General features: G+C 45.1%; 1 protein-coding gene across 2 annotated transcripts in view; it reads right to left on the bottom strand.

Annotated features, from left to right (window-relative positions):
- LOC135011530 (retinol dehydrogenase 7-like) overlaps positions 1–17,881 on the bottom strand; it is a 237,625-nt gene that overhangs the window by 91,667 nt on the left and 128,077 nt on the right. For both annotated transcript variants that reach the window (XM_063952470.1, XM_063952469.1), the window contains 2 exons: positions 16,396–16,457; positions 9,985–10,319 (listed from right to left, as the gene is read on the bottom strand). In XM_063952470.1, coding sequence (XP_063808540.1) covers positions 9,985–10,297 — 313 coding nt within the window. In that variant the 5' untranslated portion in view covers positions 10,298–10,319; positions 16,396–16,457. The remainder of the gene's footprint in view (positions 1–9,984; positions 10,320–16,395; positions 16,458–17,881) is intronic.

Here is a 17,881-nt window from a genome sequence, read left to right as displayed (position 1 = left end):
GTCCGCACTGCGACTGCGCCAAGTAAATTTGCTATGCACTTAGGAATTTTACTCACGGCATTTTCATCGTTCTGGCGTTCGTAATGTGATTGACAGGAAATGGGTGTTACTGGGCGGAAACAGGCCGTTTTATGGGCGTGTGGGAAAAAACGCTACCGTTTCCGGAAAAAACGCAGGAGTGGCTGGAGAAACGGAGGAGTGTTTGGGCGAACGCTGGGTGTGTTTGTGACGTCAAACCAGGAACGACAAGCACTGAACTGATCGCAGATGCCGAGTAAGTCTGGAGCTACTCAGAAACTGCTACGAGGTGTGTAATCGCAATATTGCGAATACATCGTTCGCAATTTTAAGATGCTAAGATTCACTCCCAGTAGGCGGCGGCTTAGCATGAGCAAATCTGCTAAAATCCGCTTGCGAGCGAACAACTCGGAATGACCTCCAATATTCATTAATTTCTCTCTATTTCTCTTTCTCTCTCTCCTGTGGATTACTTCGTTTGTAAGTATAATTTTAATTTTTACAGGTACCGGCCCTATTGGATTCTACTGGACAAGTGGACGTGACCGGCATGGGATGTAGGTAAGTAATCTCTCTCTCATTTTTACAGGAACCACCTATTGCACAGGTTCTCAAACTCGGTCCTCAGGACCCACAGTGCATGTTTTGCAGGTCTCCTCACAGAATCACAAGTGACATAATTAGCTCCACCTGTGGACCTTTTAAAATGTGTCAGTGAGTAATTAATACACCTGTGCACTTGCTGGGTTACCTGCAAAACATGTACTGTGTGGGGTCCTGAGGACCGAGTTTGAGAACCACTGACCTATTGGATTCTACATGGACAAGTGGACGTGACCGACGTGGGATGTAGGTAAGTATGTGTGAGTGTGTAAGTGTGTTTTAATAAATGTTTACTTTCACGGTGTGTGTGTGTTGTGTTTTTATTTGGGTATTTTTGTTGTTGTAGAACTACAAGTACCAGCGGGCCCGTTATTTCCCCGCATGCTGGTACTTGAGGTTCTCCAAGTACCAGCAAGTGGGGGAGGCTTGCTGGGCCTTGTAGTTCCACAACAAAAAACAATATTCTTTTTTTTCACACACTTATAGCTATCAGCCCGTCACCCACCGCCCAGGGGTGCTGGGTAAAGCCTTGGGCTTCACCCCTGGCCCTTGGGTGCCTGAAGGGGGGAACCCCTTGATTTAAGGGGTCCCCACTCCTCCAGGGAACCCTGGCCAGGGCTGACTAGTTGGGGGGGGTAATGCCACGGCCGCAGGGATCTACATAAATGTGTCCCCCGGCTGTGGCATTATATCCCTGGCTAGTGGAGCCCGGTGCTGGTTTTAAAAATACGGGGGACCCCTACATCTTTTGTCCCCCGTATTTTTGGAACCAGGACCGGTCTAAGAGCCTGGTGCTGGTTGTCTAAATACGGGGACCCCCCGTCCAATTTTTTCCCAGTATTTAAACAACCAGGCCTGGCTCAAAGAGCCCGAGGCTGGTTATACTTAGGAAGGGGGAACCCACGCATTTTTTTTTTACATTGTTTAACCCATTCAGACCCTTCTCCATTAAGTTAATGGAAGCCCTGGACAACAAAATTGCATTCATGTCCTCCTCCCACTCCCTTCCCAGTCCCAAACACTAATTTTTATTTTTTTTCTATAAAAATGTACAATATATCACAAGTATGATGAGCAGGCAGGCAGCGGGCATTGGCGGCATCGGATTGAGATGCAAATTAGTGGCGGAGGGCTGGGTCAGTTGATGGTGGGCAAGTTTGTAAGCCATTGGCGGTGGCAGCAGGCATCGGCTCAGAGGCAGTAGCGGGCATTGGCTCGGTGGTGGTAGGGGTCATCGGCAGGATCCGGCGTACATTATGGCTGTAGTGCCTCACCAGCCACGGACCTCACCGCACGCCACTGAATCAGAGTTGATGAAAATAAGATATTTATACCAAGTCCACAGACAGGAACATGTTATTAAGAGCCGATAGTCATCACCCCCAGGCCGCGATTAATAGTCTACCTTTTTCCCAATTTTTGAGGACTAGGAGGATAATGAGTGAGGAGAGTTTGTTGGACCAGAGCCTCGTGGACATGATGAGCAAGTTTAGATTTAGGGAATATAGGGAGAGAAAACTAAACGCATCCCACGTGTTGAAACATTGAAGAGAATACCTAAAAGTAATGCAGTTTATTCTCTTAATTGGATACACAGATTGCCCTTATTTATCAATGAGTGATACATTTCACAGTGAGTGATAAATTGCACTAGCCAATCCGCTCCTAACGGTAATTTTTTAAGCCCAGCCTGTGATATGACATTTAGGAGTGGATTGGCTGGTGCAATTTATCACTCACCGTGAAATTTATCACTCATTGATAAATAAGGGCAATAATATGGCACATGGGAAGATTCAAGAGGTTAGTACCAATCTGTGGCCTGTTGTACAGAAAGAGATCAAAAGCCTCAAGCATACGCGGATTAGGCACTGTTATCAGAGAGGAAAGATCATCCGAGATTTGGCAATACACTCAGATGTTACCAAACAGAATAAAGCTAGGGATGGTAATATACAGAGAGGCAATGGTTGTCATAAATGTACAGATGATGGCGGGTAATATTTATTTCAACCACAAACAGGGCCCAGGTATGAAATACAACATGCTTTGACATGCATTATTTCATACACTATATATTTGATCAAATGCCCTTGTGGGTTATGTTATGTAGGTAAGACCATACGTTCCTGTAGAGAACTTATGGCACTACCTAGATCTGCCATAAGAGCGGCTATTAATGGGAAGGGATCAGACCAACCGATTGCCAAGAATTTAAAGGAGCCAGGCACAATATGGCGAATTTAAGACATATGATTGTTGACCATATCCCTGATGATGGTAGACAGGGTGATAGACACAGAAAATTGCTGCAATGTGAAACAAAGTGGATTCATACGCTGGACACTGTGAAACTTAGAGGCCTGAATGATCAATTTAATCTGAATGTCTTTTTATAGATAGAATAGCAACATGTGATTGCCTTATTACTATAGGTTAGCGTATGTAATCTAAGCATTACTTGGTGCATAATTATGGACTGTATAAGGCTATTAAGATAACTAGGTATCCTACCACTCATTTTAACATGCTGTTTTTATTATATAATTTTTGGCATACATTAATGACTTGTAATTGTTTGTCACCTTTTATGGTGTTGTTTTTGCTGGTATAGACGCTGAGAAGCTCAGGACGATGCTGAAGGATAAGTCTGGTGGAATAATAACAGGGTCGATACTCGGTACACGGATGCGCTCTAGCCGGAGGCGGGACCTGACACCCGATGTTTGTTTTGACAGACACGGGTTGCTATGGTGACGCCTGTTAGGCAGAAGCGGCCAGATGTCACTGACCTACTCGGAAGGGTATTTAAGATGTCTTTGTCACATTTACGTGGATAACTGTGCTGCTTGAAAAACGGTAATAAACCCGAAACGAAAGAAGCTGACAAAAGAAGATGACTAATTGAATTTCGGCATAAAGAAGCATGCTGAGTGCTGTACACTGGATTGTGTAATATATATATATATATATATATATATATACATATACACACACATACATATACATATATACACATATATACATACATATATACATATATACACACATACATATACACACACATACACACACACACACACACACACACACACATGCGTTCTCATACAAAAGAGTAATGTAATTTGTTAAAGCAGTTCCAAATTAGTGAGCAATATATTATATCAGATATTTACATCATATAAACACATGAAAAATAGGATTTTAAATACCTACCAGTAAATCCTTTTCTCGTAGTCCGTAGAGGATGCTGGGGTTCCATTTAGTACCATGGGGTATAGACGGGTCCCTTGGGAGCCATGGGAACTTTAATAGTGTGGACTGGCTCATCCCTCTATGCCCCTCCTACCAGACTCAGTCTAGAAACTGTTCCCGAGGAGATTAACATATTTCGAGAGAAGGAAATACACAGATAGTATGAGAATCACACCAGCTCACACCGAAATAAAAAACCATGCTAACCAGCATGCAACATGAAAGAACCATGCTAACCAGCAGGAAACATGAAGAAACCATGCTAACCAGCATGCAACATGAAGAAACCATGCTAACGAGCATGCAATATGAAGAAACCATGCTAACCAGCATGCAACATGAAGAAACCATGCTAACCAGCAGGAAACATGAAGAAACCAAGCTGGCAACATGAAAACAGAAACAGCAACAGCTGAAACCATACTTAACCAAGTAATGATGCAGGAAAACGAAGCACTGGGCGGGCGCCCAGCAACCTCTATGGACTACTAGACAAGGATTTACCGGTAGGTATATAAAATCCTATTTTCTCTTACATCCTAGAGGATGCTGGGGTTCCATTTAGAACCATGGGGATGTACCAAAGCTCCCAGTATGGGAGGGAGAGTGCGGAAGTTCCTGCAAAACAGATTGACCAAACATTAGGTCCTCAGAGGCCAAAGTATCGAACATGTAGAACTTAGCAAACGTGTTCGACCCTGACCAAGTAGCTGCCCGGCAAAGCTGCAAAGCCGAGACACCCCGGGTAGCCGCCCAGGATGAACCCACTTTACATGTAGAGAGGACCTTAACAGAATTCGGACATGCCAGGCCTGCCATAGAATAAGCTTACTGGACAGTAAACCTTATCCAGCGAGAAATCGTCTGCTGAGAAGCAGGACACCCAACCCTGTTGGGAGCATAAAGGACAAACAGAGCGTCCGACTTCCTGTGAGGAGAAGTTCTCTTCACATAAATCTTCAAAGCCCTCACAACATCCAAGGACTTTGAGGTAATTGAGGAGTCAGTTGCCACTGGCACCACAATAGGTTGGTTGATATGAAAAACTGACACAACCTTCGGAAGAAATTGCTGACGTGTTCTTAGCTCAGCCCTATCATCATGGCAAATCAAGTAGGGGCTCTTGTAGGACAAGGCCCCCCACTCTGACACACGTCTAGCAGATGCCAACGTCAACAGTGTGACCACCTTCCAAGTAAGAAACTTGACTTCAAACTCCTGTAAAGGCTCGAACCAATCCGATTGTAGGAACTGCAGCACCATATTAAGATCCCACGGTGCCGTAGGCGGCACAAACGGTGGTTGGATGTGCAGAACCCCTTTCAAGAAAGTCTGAACCTCAGGGAGAGCAGCCAATTGTTTCTGGAAGAAAATGGACAAGGCTGAAATCTGGACCCTTATGGAGCCCAAGCGTAGGCCCACATCCACACCTGCTTGCAGAAAGAGGAGAAACCATCCTAGTTGAAACTCCACCGTAGGAATATTCTTGGATTCACACCAAGACACATACTTTTCACAAATCCGATGGTAATGTTTAGACGTCACTCCCTTCCTAGCCTGTATCAGAGTAGGAATGACCTTTTTCGGAATACCCTTCCGAGCAAAAATCAGGCGTTCAACCTCCATGCATTCAAACGTAGCCACGGTAAGTCTTGATAAGCGAACAACCCCTGTTGCAGAAGGTCCTCACGAGGAGGAAGAGGCCTTGGATCCTCCCGCAGTAATGCCAGAAGATCCACGTACCAAGCCCATCTTGGCCAGTCCAGAGCAATGAGGATCGCCTGAACTCTTGTTCTTCTCTTTATTAGTTTGAGAATCCTTGGGATGAGTGGAAGTGGAGGGAACACATACACTGACCTGAACACCCACGGAGTTACCAGGGCATCCACCGCCACTGTCTGTGGGTCTCTCGACCTGGAACAGCACCTCCGAAGCTTCCTGTTGAGGTGGGAGGCCATCATGTCCATTTGAGGTACACCCCAATGACTTGCTACCACTGCGAACACCTCCGGGTGGAGGCCCCACTCTCCTGGATGGAAATCGTGTGTGCTGAGGAAGTCCGCTTCCTAGTTGTCCACTCCCGGAATGAAGATTGCTGACCATGCCACCGCGTGCTTTTTTGCCCAGAGGAGGATTCTTGTTACCTCTGACACTGCAGCTCTGTTCTGCGTTCCGCCCTGCCTGTTTATGTAGGACACTGCCATAACATTGTCCGACTGAACTGGAATGGCTTGATCTTGCAGAAGATGTGCCGCTCATAAAAAGCCGTTGTATATGGCCCTTAGTTCCAGAATATTTATCGGAAGGATGGATTCCAGACTTGAACGTCTTCCTTGGAAGTTTTCCCCTTGGGTGACTGTTCCCCAACCTCTGAGACTTACATCCGTGGTTAGAAGGATCCAATACTGAATCCCGAACCTGCAGCCCTCGAGAAGGTAAGAAGTTTACCGCCACCATACGAGTGAAATTCTGGCGTTCGGCGACAGGCGTATTCGCTGGTGTATGTGAAGGTGCGATCCCGACCATTCTTCCAGGAGATCCAGTAGGAAGCACCGTGCATGGAACCTTCCGTACTTTAGAGTCCATCTTCCCCTGAAGGCGAATGCACCGATGAACCGACACCCGGACTGGCTTCAGGACATCCCAGACCATTGATTGGAACACCAACGCTTTCTCCACTGGTAGAAACACCTTCTGCACTTCAGTGTCGAAAATCATCCCCAGGAAGGGCAGCCTCCTTGCCAAATATGAAATAGGAAGATTCAGGATCCACCCAAGATACTGGGATAGTTGAATGGAGAGAGTACCACTCTGTAACAAAATCTCCCTGGAGGATGTGAAGATCGTCCAGATATAGAATTATGTCCACTCCCCGTTCGCGGAGGTGGAGCATAATCTCTGCCATGGCCTTGCAGAAGCCTAGTGCAGTGTCTGGAACTGGAAGTGACATTGTTGTAATGCAACCTTAGATAGGTGTGGAGAGGCGGCCAGATCGGAATGTGAATGTACGCACTCATGATATCCCAGGATACCAGGAAGTCCTCTTTATCTCGGGCCGAGATCACCGCTCTCAGACTACATCCTGAATTGAATACCCACCAGTGAGGGTTCAATGACCTAGGCTTGAATAGTAACCCCTGTATATGAGGAGGAACTGGAATAATGACATTTGTTCATCAAATGTTTGAATAGCTCCCAGCAGTATTGTACTTTCAGCCTGAGAAGCCAGTAAGCCTGATCTGAAGAATCTGTGATGCGGGAATACTAGAAACTCTAGTCTGCACCCCTGGGCAACCTAACTTTTTTCCGGGCCTAGGCAGGATATCGCCCAGATGTTTCATTAAAATCATTTCAGTCTCGCTCCCACCTGCCTGATCCCCAAGTAGTGAGGTCCACCGTCAACCCGAAGGTTTTGAGAGGGCAGAACCCGAAAACCGTCCCTGGGAACCTGGCGGTGCAGGTTTTCCAGATTTTGCCCACCGTCCTCTAAAGGAAGTGGAGGAACCCTTGGATTTATGTATAAACCCTGTGGTTCAAATGTATTGCAGTGTAGGTGTAGGAAACAATTTCCTGTCTGTGCAGCCGTGGAAGGAAGATAAGTCGACTTACCCACAGTTGGCATGGATATTCACGTATCCAGGGCGTCCCCAACAGGGCCTCAGCTGTGAAGGGCGGACTCACCATACCTTACTTGAATTCTGTATCCGCAGTACATTAGTGTAGCCACCGTTCCCTGCTTGACTAAACTGCCAGCGTAGTGGTCCCTGCATCACGCAGGTCAAACTCCCTCATGGCCGCCAACCGTGAAGTCTGTATAATCCTGTTTGTGACATAGAAACAAGTAAATGTCACTGTCATAAATAGAATCTAAATCAAGTAAGGAGCCTGACCATGTTACTATAGCCCCAGAGATCCACGTAATCGCGGGCCTATGAGTTACACCTGTAGCAGTGTACCGTATTAGAGAGTAGTCTCAATCTGCGATCAGCCGAATTCTTATGGAGGGTGTACCCGGGAGAGGTAACACAACCTTCTTTGATAATCTAGACACACATCAGGGATGTGGATTATATCTCTGGGTATACTCAGGTTATCCCAAATACGGAGGGTAACTCCCTGAATGCTTGAAAGGTTACCGAGGGTTCCTTTATTATATTTAATAAGATTCCTCATGCCTATTAGCCTCAGTCATATGTAGCACCCCTCATATGTCGGTTGCATTATTGGGCAAGTGTACGCTTTTTAGGGTACATAGATGGGGTGAGAGGCACAGCTGTGGGATTTGAATCCCCAGATTTTTCATTACGGGGGCCACCTCTGGGGGTACTGCCCCAGAAGCCTGAGAAATACAGTTTTGAGCATGGTATAGACTCCCCAGGAGAAGATACACACTCTGTATACAGGACACAGAGTCTTTAGACATGGTAATGTGAGATATACAGACATACACACACACATACATACACACACACACGAAAATTTCAGATACAGTTTCCCCCAGAGAACCTTCAGAAAGTCACAGAGTATAAGGAGCCAGCCAGGGGCGTTTTAAGAGAGGAGGAGGCTCGGGTGCAGCCTCCTCCATTCGGGACCCCTCCTCTCAGACTCTACTGCGCATGCGCAGATCTCCGGGAAAATGGCACGGCGGCCATTTTCCCTGAGATTTCTCTACTGCGCATGCGCAGAACTGAAAATGGCCCAGTTTTAACACCGTCATGGACGTCGCCGCGGGACTCTGGAGCGGTGAGTATTCAGAAAATGGGTGCAGCGCATACTTGCCTACATTGTAGGTCTCCTCTCCTGCAGTAGTCTTTGGGGGCGGGGCCGGATGGTGACATCACCAATTTGCGTCATTTTAACCCCTTCCCCACCCGACGGATCCGCGAAAACGGGAGATTATCTCTCCAGTCCATCCTGCTCGCACCACTAAGGTGCGAGCAGGATGCGGGAGACCTGCCAACTCTTCCGGGGGTGCGGGGGGCTACCCCAAAAAACGGGAGCCTCCCGCAGCTTCCGGGAGAGTAGGTAAGTATGGTGCAGCGTGTGCGGTGGGGGCCCCCTCTGGGCTCATGCACCCATTATAGAAACGCCAGTGGAGCCAACCACACAGCACCCCAGTAGGCATTTTATATAGCAAATGGCCAGCGCTGACTGAAAAAAACATTAATATGATAAACAGTGCTATTATTACCCCCCCCCCCCCCCAGTCTATAACACCCTGGTACCTCAGAGGATAGCTGGAGTTATGTGGGGGGCAGTGCTCCCTGTTAGCATTCTGATGCTGTGATCTGCAGGGAGAAAATGGCGCTGGTGAGTGCTGGATCCGCCCTGCAATGGTGCATCTTCTCACACTTTAGAGATTATACCGGCCTGGGGTATGTTCTGCAGCAAACAGTGGGTTAGACCTTGAAAGCTATATATGACCAGTGTAGGGTATTGCGCTGGCCCAGGACGCCCCTCACAGCGCTTAACACAGTGTGTCAGCTGAGCCTTCCAGAGCGCAGCCTGTCAGAGCTGCGCTCCCACCCTTGTGCCGCCATTCCCGCCGGCGACCCACTTCCCAGGCCGCCGGCGTCATACTCACCACTTTTCTTTCTTTTGGCTCTGTTAGGGGGTGGCGGCCGTGCTGCGAGTGAGCGGTCGCCTTGTGGGCTTGCGATCAGCACCCTCAGGAGCTCAGTGTCCTGTCAGCGGAGATAGTGAACTATTAATTTCTAGAGTCGGTTCCTATTCCCCCCCTGAGTCCCACGAAGCAGGGAGGCTGTTGCCAGCAGCCTCCCTGTACCTAACACTCTTAGAAAAACAACAAAACTAGAAAAACTCCTAGGAGCTCCCCTAGCTGTGACCGACTCCTCCGGGCACATTTTCTAAACTGAGTCTGGTAGGAAGGGCATAGGGGGAGGAGCCAGTCCACACTATTAAACTCTTAAAGTGCCCATGGCTCCCAAGGGACCCGTCTATACCCCATGGTACTAAATGGAACCCCAGCATCCTCTAGGACGTAAGAGAAATTAAATTATTATTACCTAGCAAACTGAATCTTTCTACTATACACTAAAAGTTCATAATAATAATAATAATAATAATAATAATAATAATAATAATCACCTGCATTTCCAACAGTGACGGATACCCACTTGGCAGCAGAGCTCACACTTTTGCTGTCAGTAACATCCAGAATTACAGTCTGTACTCTGCTGGAGGTCTCCTTCTTAATGTCGTCAGCTCCTGTCTCCGTCAGACAGGCAGCCAGAACCCTCATTCCACGTCTGTCCAGCTGCTTCACCAACATGTTCCCAAATCCAGAGTCACATCCGGTGATGAAGACATATTTATCCGAGAGGCGCTCCAGCATCTGACTCTGTCTGTACCATCTGTACAGGAGGATGAGGGCCAACACCACCAGCACAGGAAGCCACATGATGAAGAATTCAGATTCTTTCCTGTAACATGAGTTTGTATTATTATAGAATCTTTACGTATACATATTATACAGCAATTTCAGAAAATGTAAAGTAATAAAACAGGATACCAGCTCCCATCAGAGCAGAATCTTTCCAGAACAATACCAGGCCATGCAGGACTTTTTGTTCAGGAATTGGGCATAATTGGATGTTCCTATTATTTACTGATTTCAGGATTTAAATGGTTATATTTTATATTAGGAAGCTTTAATCTATTTAGGTGCTTTGTTGTCCAGGAAGTGAACATCTATATTTTTGCTGAGGGTGTCACACTGGTGCAGCACCTTGGTGCACAGCACACTGTTGGGATTTTTCCGCTGCCCACAGTGTAGCCCAGAGGTCCAAATACAGAAGCAGCATTAACCCTTGGTGCACAGTACACACACTGGTGTGTTTTTTTTGTCACTGCCTGCAGTGCCGCATTAACCCTTTATTGGTGCACAATGGTTCATGCCAGTGCCACCATTACTAGAAGTAAAGTGATTCACAGCAGTGTGTAAATAAAATAAAAAAATCTATTAAAAAAATACAAAAACTTGTGTGTGTTCAGGGACAGGCCATGCCCAATATAAGTATTGTGAGTCCACAGTGTGAGTTGCTCAGTAGGTGCCGTGACCCACTGCATAAATACATTTCTAAGCAGTGTGAGTCCGCAGTGTGAGTTGTCATTTGTGAAGAGAAAAAAAAAGTTGGTTTGATTTTTTTTTTTTTTACAACTTGTGTGTTCATAAAAAAGTAGGAGCCATCCCCCACTGCATTAATAAATATAAGCACTGTGATTCTGCAGTGTGCGTTGTTGTCATTTGTGGGGGAAAAAATATATATTTTTTTATTTTTTGTACAACTTGTGTTCAGTAAAGTTCTGTAGGTGCCGTGTCCCACTGCATTAATACATATGAGCACTGAGTTGATATGGATCACGATCAGTCAAGAGCAGGAGCAGCAAACAAGTACTATTGCTGTGGCTGCTTTCAGTCATGATGATCGTTATATTAATTCATATGGCCTTATTTCGCTTCAGTTGCAAAAATATCAAAGTCCCAAATTTGGCGATTATTGACAGAATGTGCATGCACTGCAAACGTTTTGCAAGTGCGCATTGGCTAAATTGCAATCGACATTTAGTGAAATCCGATTTACAGGAAGTGACCGTTTGTGGGTGTTAACATGGCGTTTGTGGGGAGTGGTTGGAAAAATGCAGGCGGATCATGGCCATTTTCGGGGGCGTGTACCCGACGTCAGTTGCAATGGATCGTGACTAAAAACATGGTGCCGGTGCAACTGCATTCTCATTATTCTGAATATCCCTGGGTCAACCACAATTGTTGATGGTACTTGATTTCTGCATATGCATCGCAATTTTTGCATCAGTGAGCATCTTTTATCTTTCTGGGCATGTCTTCACATGTGCTTTTTAGCAGAAGCAGGATTGAAAAAATTTACATTTCTGTCTCAATAGTGATTCAAACTGAATTAGGAACTTAGTACTTCAACATCAACTAAAGCTGGTACTCAAAGGCATAGACGTTTTAATAAAGGGCACCTGAAATCAAAACAATACTTAACAATGCTCAATAAAAAAAACATAATCTCTTATAAAGGGAAAGTTTACTGCCAAAAAATATAAAATTGCCAAAACTGGAATCCACCATTACAGAAGATTCCGTACTTTCTTCCATTGGACTTCCTTGTAGACTTTGTTGTTCATTTTTTTGAACATGAATCTTTTTCAACATTTCATTAGTAGCTACTTCAAACGGTTTCAGTAGCTTGCATAAAACAGAGTATTCTCCTGTGTACTGGAGTAAGGTACATTTCCCCTCTCTCCCGATGTTACAGCCTCTTGTAGGTTTTGATGGCTTGTTGCTGTTCCTGCATTAGCTGAAGCATGTAAAGGGTGCAATTCCACCGGGTTCACTATGGTATGCCGGCGGTCGGGCTCCCGGCGACCAGCATACCGGCGTTGGGAGCCCGACTGCCGGCTTACCGACAGTGTGGCGAGCGCAAATGATCCCCTTGCGGGCTCGCTGCGCTCGCCACGGGCACGGTGGCGCGCTACACTATTTTATTCTCCCTCCAGGGGGGTCGTGGACCCCCACGAGGGAGAATAAGTGTCGGTATGCCGGCTGTCGAGATCCCGGCGCCGGTATACTGTGCGCCGGGATCCCGTCAGTCGGCATACTGAAGACCACCCATTCCACCTGGTCACTACTTCTTACTTCAATTGGTGGCATAGCAAATTGAACTGTTCTTGCAGCCGCTACAAACTTTAACATGCAGTTGCTGAATGAATGCAGAAAATGTCCAGACATTTTTTGGGTCAGAGGCAGCATCTCCTGCATGCCCATGTCATTTTTAAAAACAAGTCTGAACCACCAAGTTTATTGTGTGGCAAAACATGATCGGATGTGTTCAAATTCAACCAGTAGTAATGATCTCACAATATTACATGTGTTATAGGCAGGGGCGGATTCGGAACAAAAAGCGGCCCTGGAAAATTTTGTACTAGTGGCCCCACATGGGCAGCACCAGAGGTGTAAGGTCTACCATAGGCCATGGCAGCAGCACCCTCCTCCCAATCTTTCCAGATAGTGGGCATGTCCAGCATCAAGGGGGAAGTTAAAAATAAATAAAAGTAAATATTATGAGCACATTATATGATACACCTTCAGAATTTAGGAAACTATATCATTCTTTAAGGTCCATACACATTAGACGATGTCGCTCTGTGAGCGACATCGTCTAACGTTTCCCCCTCCCGGGCCGGCCGGTCGGCGGCCGCCTGTACGCACTGAGCGATATGACCGTTCATATCGCTCAGTGACGTCACGCCCCCGCCAGCCCTGCATGAAGGTCGTGGACGACAGTCCACATCCTTCATGCATGCCCTACCGACAGCAACGATCGTTGCCGACCCGCGGGGCCGCGCATCGGTCATCGCTGGCGGCATACACACTTAACGATAAAATGAGCGACGTCGCTCAAGGAGGGGGAAAATGAGCGACGTCGCTCATTTTATCGTTAAGTGTGTATGGACCTTTAGAAAGATATATTTTCTTGCTTATTAAACCAACCATATCCCAATCACTATTCACTCAATCTTATATGTCAGCCAAGCAGGCAGACAGAGCATACACTAGATCATCTGCAATCACAGGCTAAGTGGCAAAGTCATTTTCATATATGCAAATTATTTTGCATCTTATTGATTATGTTTATTAAAAAGGACCACATGTCCTCAAACAAAACAGGCCCCCACGGGTGCGCCGGCCCACCGGGAATCTTCCCTGTGAACCCTATGGCCAATCCGCCTCTGGTTATAGGAAATGACAAATCCTCAGGAGTGTCTTAGCACTGTCTTGCTATGACTTCCCTTCGTTTTTATTTTGATGCAAGACTCTTTCACTCAGAGTCAAGAAGAGGTATCATAAAAATTAAACTCGCTAAGGCAGAACAAACTGTGCATTCAGAAATATCACACATCACTGAAGAGAGTCTAAGGGTGTCCATGTTAGCTATGTGTTAATCAGAAATTTTTCACACTGTCCTCATAGAGAAGCCTTTTTTTGCCTTTTTCCACCATTTCTGCACCATTTGCACATGTGGGGAGAAATGGATCTATTAAAAGTTAAATTTTAATTATTCTTCGTGCGCCAACAAAGAGACATTCTTTCTTCTTCCCTTTTCGAGCAGTACAAGTAAAGATGGTGATGAGGACATAATATAAATTGAGGATGCGTGGGATTTACCGAACAAGGAAATTTGGAGATACTTTCAGATTAAACACTTTCTCATGAGTCTTTATTCTCCTGTGCATGGTAGACGGGCTGTGACTTTGTTTGAACAATCGTGCCTCTCCCACACTTATCCGCGCCACACCCTCTCTACAGTCTACAAATTGATAATAGATCATACTGTAGATTCTCTTCCCAACCTAAATTTGTTAAAGATTGGGAACTGGATCTCACGGGTTTGGTAGTTGAAGATGACTGGGAGGGTATTTTTAGTACAGGTTGAGTATCCCTTATACAAAATTTCAAATCCCACATTTTTGGGTCCCCTACTGAGATAATGACATATATATTATATATTATGTGTATATATAGATATAATATATAGATGTATAATATAATATACATATATTTGTGTCATTGGGGGTCATTCCGAGTTGATTGCTAGCTGCCGTTGTTCGCAGCACAGTGATGATCAGTGGTCCCCAATACATGTTGGAGATGTAAGGCGGCTGTTGGCACCCCTTTACATATATGGTGGGAGTGCTCCCTCCTTCAGCCTTATTGGCGTGTTAGAAGCGGCTAACATTATACTTTGAGAAGATCTGCCTCTTTGTCCTAGCTTCTGATTATTAAATCTTACACGCAGACCCCGATCTCAGCTTAAGAAAACGTTACACCGCTATATTCTTAGTGCCTCTAAGGCGGTTATACCTGTGCATTGGAAGTCAGGCGTGATCCCCAGTATGAAGGAGTGGAGCACCCACTTAGATCATCATATGACAATGGATGACCTTATTTCAGCATTAGAAGTGAAAACTCAATCCTTTACAGCTACCTGGTATCCTTGGCTGACATAGAAAGTATTAGATCATTGTAAGTTCTCTCACTAGGAGGCACCGCGCTTTCACAACTTATTCTGTTTTTTTCTGTAGACCTATTCTAGCCCTGGGGGATAGGGGAGAGAACCTTTCTATATCTGTCTTTTCTTTTTCCTTACTTTCTTTTCTGAATAATCTATCTTTTCTTCTATTTGTATTTCTTTCCCTCCTGCTTTCTTCTTTTGACCTTTTACATAGATTCTGATTATTATAATTTACATTTTCTGCTTGAGAGGTTTGGTGTATTTTATAAGTCATTGTATGTCATATATAGAGATCTGACTATTGTTCTTTCATTGTACATGCCTTGAAGATTTACTTTATATCTATTATACGCCTTTCATGATCTCTGTATCTGGACAAAATATTTGATTAAAATTAATTTGCAGATAAAAAAAAGAAATTGAGGATGCTTGTGTGGAAGTGGAACAGGATTAGGGGGATGTGTGTACTACTACTATCTGACACTGAGGATGTTGATTATGTTGTTTGTGTAAGTCAGCATAGTGGCTGCAGTTCTTGTCCATGATAAAAAGAAAGCCATTGTTATGCCTGTGAATTAGACCAAAAAAGCCACCAATTGGGTATGGAATTATTTTTATCCAAATCCTGACAATGTTTGTGAAAGCATCTGCTCCATTTGTGAGGCCAAAGTTAGTAGAGGTAAAAATGTTATCTAGGCACCTCCTCCATATTACATCATTTGCTGCGAGTTCATACATTTATTTTAAAATATTATAATGTAATAAACACCCTCCTCATTAACCTTCTCATTAGTGTTCAGAGGTAGTCCTTCCAAAAAAATGTTTTGTGGGGGTCCAAACAAACCAATCACTTCAGCCACCAAAGTGTCAGTTCCTGTCACTGAAGTGCTTGGTTTGTTAAACTATGCATGTCTTTTTTAATATCCAAAATAAGGGTGGGTGGCTAAATCAAATTGACTAAGGTGCTAATATGTGCAAACAGACCCGTGTCAGCTTCTAACACAATACTATTTAAATTACAATTCCCAGTTAACAATACTGGTAGAAACATCATTACAGACAGGGAGGGGGTGAGATTTTCCAAATTGCATAGGGCTAAGACACAGAAGTCCCACTATTATGATCATTTAGGTGGGGCGGCAGATGCAGTCCTCAAGGCACCCCAACAGTTCAGGGTTTAAGTTTATCCATGCTTGGCCACAGATGACTTAATTAGCACCTCAGTCAATTTGATTTAGCCATCTGTGCTGAGCCATGGATATACCTAATACCTGGACCATTGGGGTGCCTTGAGGACCACATTTAAGAACCTCTGCACTAACTCAAATTTTGCAAAAGAAATTGTTCAAATAGGAATCATGGAATTATCCTTGTAAAATTGTGATATAGTGAAACCCCAACTCTAATGTCCATAGTGACTATTAACTTTTCAGTATAAATTGCGTTATGGAGCACTCACCTCTAATCAAGAATGTATTTAGTAGATTTCACGTAGCACAGGTACAATACAGTCCGCATTCACTGTAGAGAGAGAAAGAGTGATCTCCTAAATAAACACACCAGTAATGTTGAGCAAGAATGGGGGAACAAATCAAGATTTGTTCAAGACAGCCAAAATCAGACAGACCTATGACCAGCTCTTCTAGGGAAAAAAAGCATGTGTTTTTAAGCATGATTTTATTTTTTATGTTTTATGCTTTGTGGGTCATTGAATTATAAATCTATTTTATACATAGGGCCTAATTCAGTAAGGACCGTAGATTCTGCTTTTTAGAGTGTCAGTGAATATTGGTTGTTACATTAATAAGTCTATGGGCTGGACACCCACGAGTGGAAATAGTCCCTGTTGGTTGGCATGCCAACCGTCGGGCTGTGCTCCGTTCGGGATTCCAGTGTCGGTATAGTCACAGCGGTCACATAACCGCATCCTATCCCAATAACCATACATCCAGTAGTGGGATTCAGCCGGTTCGCACCGGTTCCGCAGAACCGATACCTAATGTTAGGTATGGTTCTGCGAAACATTTGCTAATGAGCACTGCCAGGGCTATATTTGCTCCAGAACGCCATTCCGAAACCAGTAGGGAAGACCTCGGTCATAGCCTGAGCTGCCGCCCGCACACCCAGGCAACCGCAACAGGGCAGAGCATCTCTGTTTGTGTGCCACTGCAGAGTTCCTCCGCACCCAGCCCTGGCCTGCTGACTCCTCCTCTTCCTAGTGTCCTGAATCCTAACATGTTCAGTAAGCATGTCAAGACGCTGAGAGAGGGTGGGTCGGGCATGGAGGAACTCTGCAGTGCTACACAGAGACGCTCGGCCCTGTTGTGGTCTGTGCTGGCGGGCGGGTGTTCGGGTGGCAGCTCAGGCTAAGCAGGGGTGACAGATGGCTCTGCCACTGGTTCTGGAACGCCCGTTGCTATCAGGCGCCATTTTCATGAGCAGATCGCAGCGGAGCGGTCACTCACCCACCACCACCAGCGTGCAGCTGCATCGAGGAGTCAAGTGCAGACCCTGTCCTGGGGCAGGCCAACTGGCTAGGGGTATGTATGTAGTCCCTCTTTTTCTCCTCTGGTAGTTCCACTTTTTCCTTGTTTTATTGCTTGCATTTAATGACATTTTCAATTACTAAATTGATATTAATGAGTATCGAGATTTCGTGGAAAACGTTTTAAAAAATTCCCAGAACTATTCAATTCCTCAAAGTGTTCAAAGAGCTAAAAATATTGTCAGAACAATTGCTGTAAGTTCAGCAGAAGCGGAAAGGGTTTTTTCAAAGATGAACATTATATGTTCAGAGAAGAGAAGTCGCCTGTTTCTAGTATATCAAACATAATGACTACTAGTTTAATTGGCCTACCGCTAAAGGTATGGACTCCTACTCCTACAGTGAAAAGATGGTAAAGGATAAATCACACAGCCGATGATGCTCGGATAAAATTGCAAGT

The sequence above is a fragment of the Pseudophryne corroboree genome, chromosome 2 (genome assembly GCF_028390025.1).
Source record: "Pseudophryne corroboree isolate aPseCor3 chromosome 2, aPseCor3.hap2, whole genome shotgun sequence".
Classification (NCBI taxonomy): Eukaryota; Metazoa; Chordata; class Amphibia; order Anura; family Myobatrachidae; genus Pseudophryne; species Pseudophryne corroboree.
This window is presented reverse-complemented; position numbering and strand designations above follow the sequence as displayed.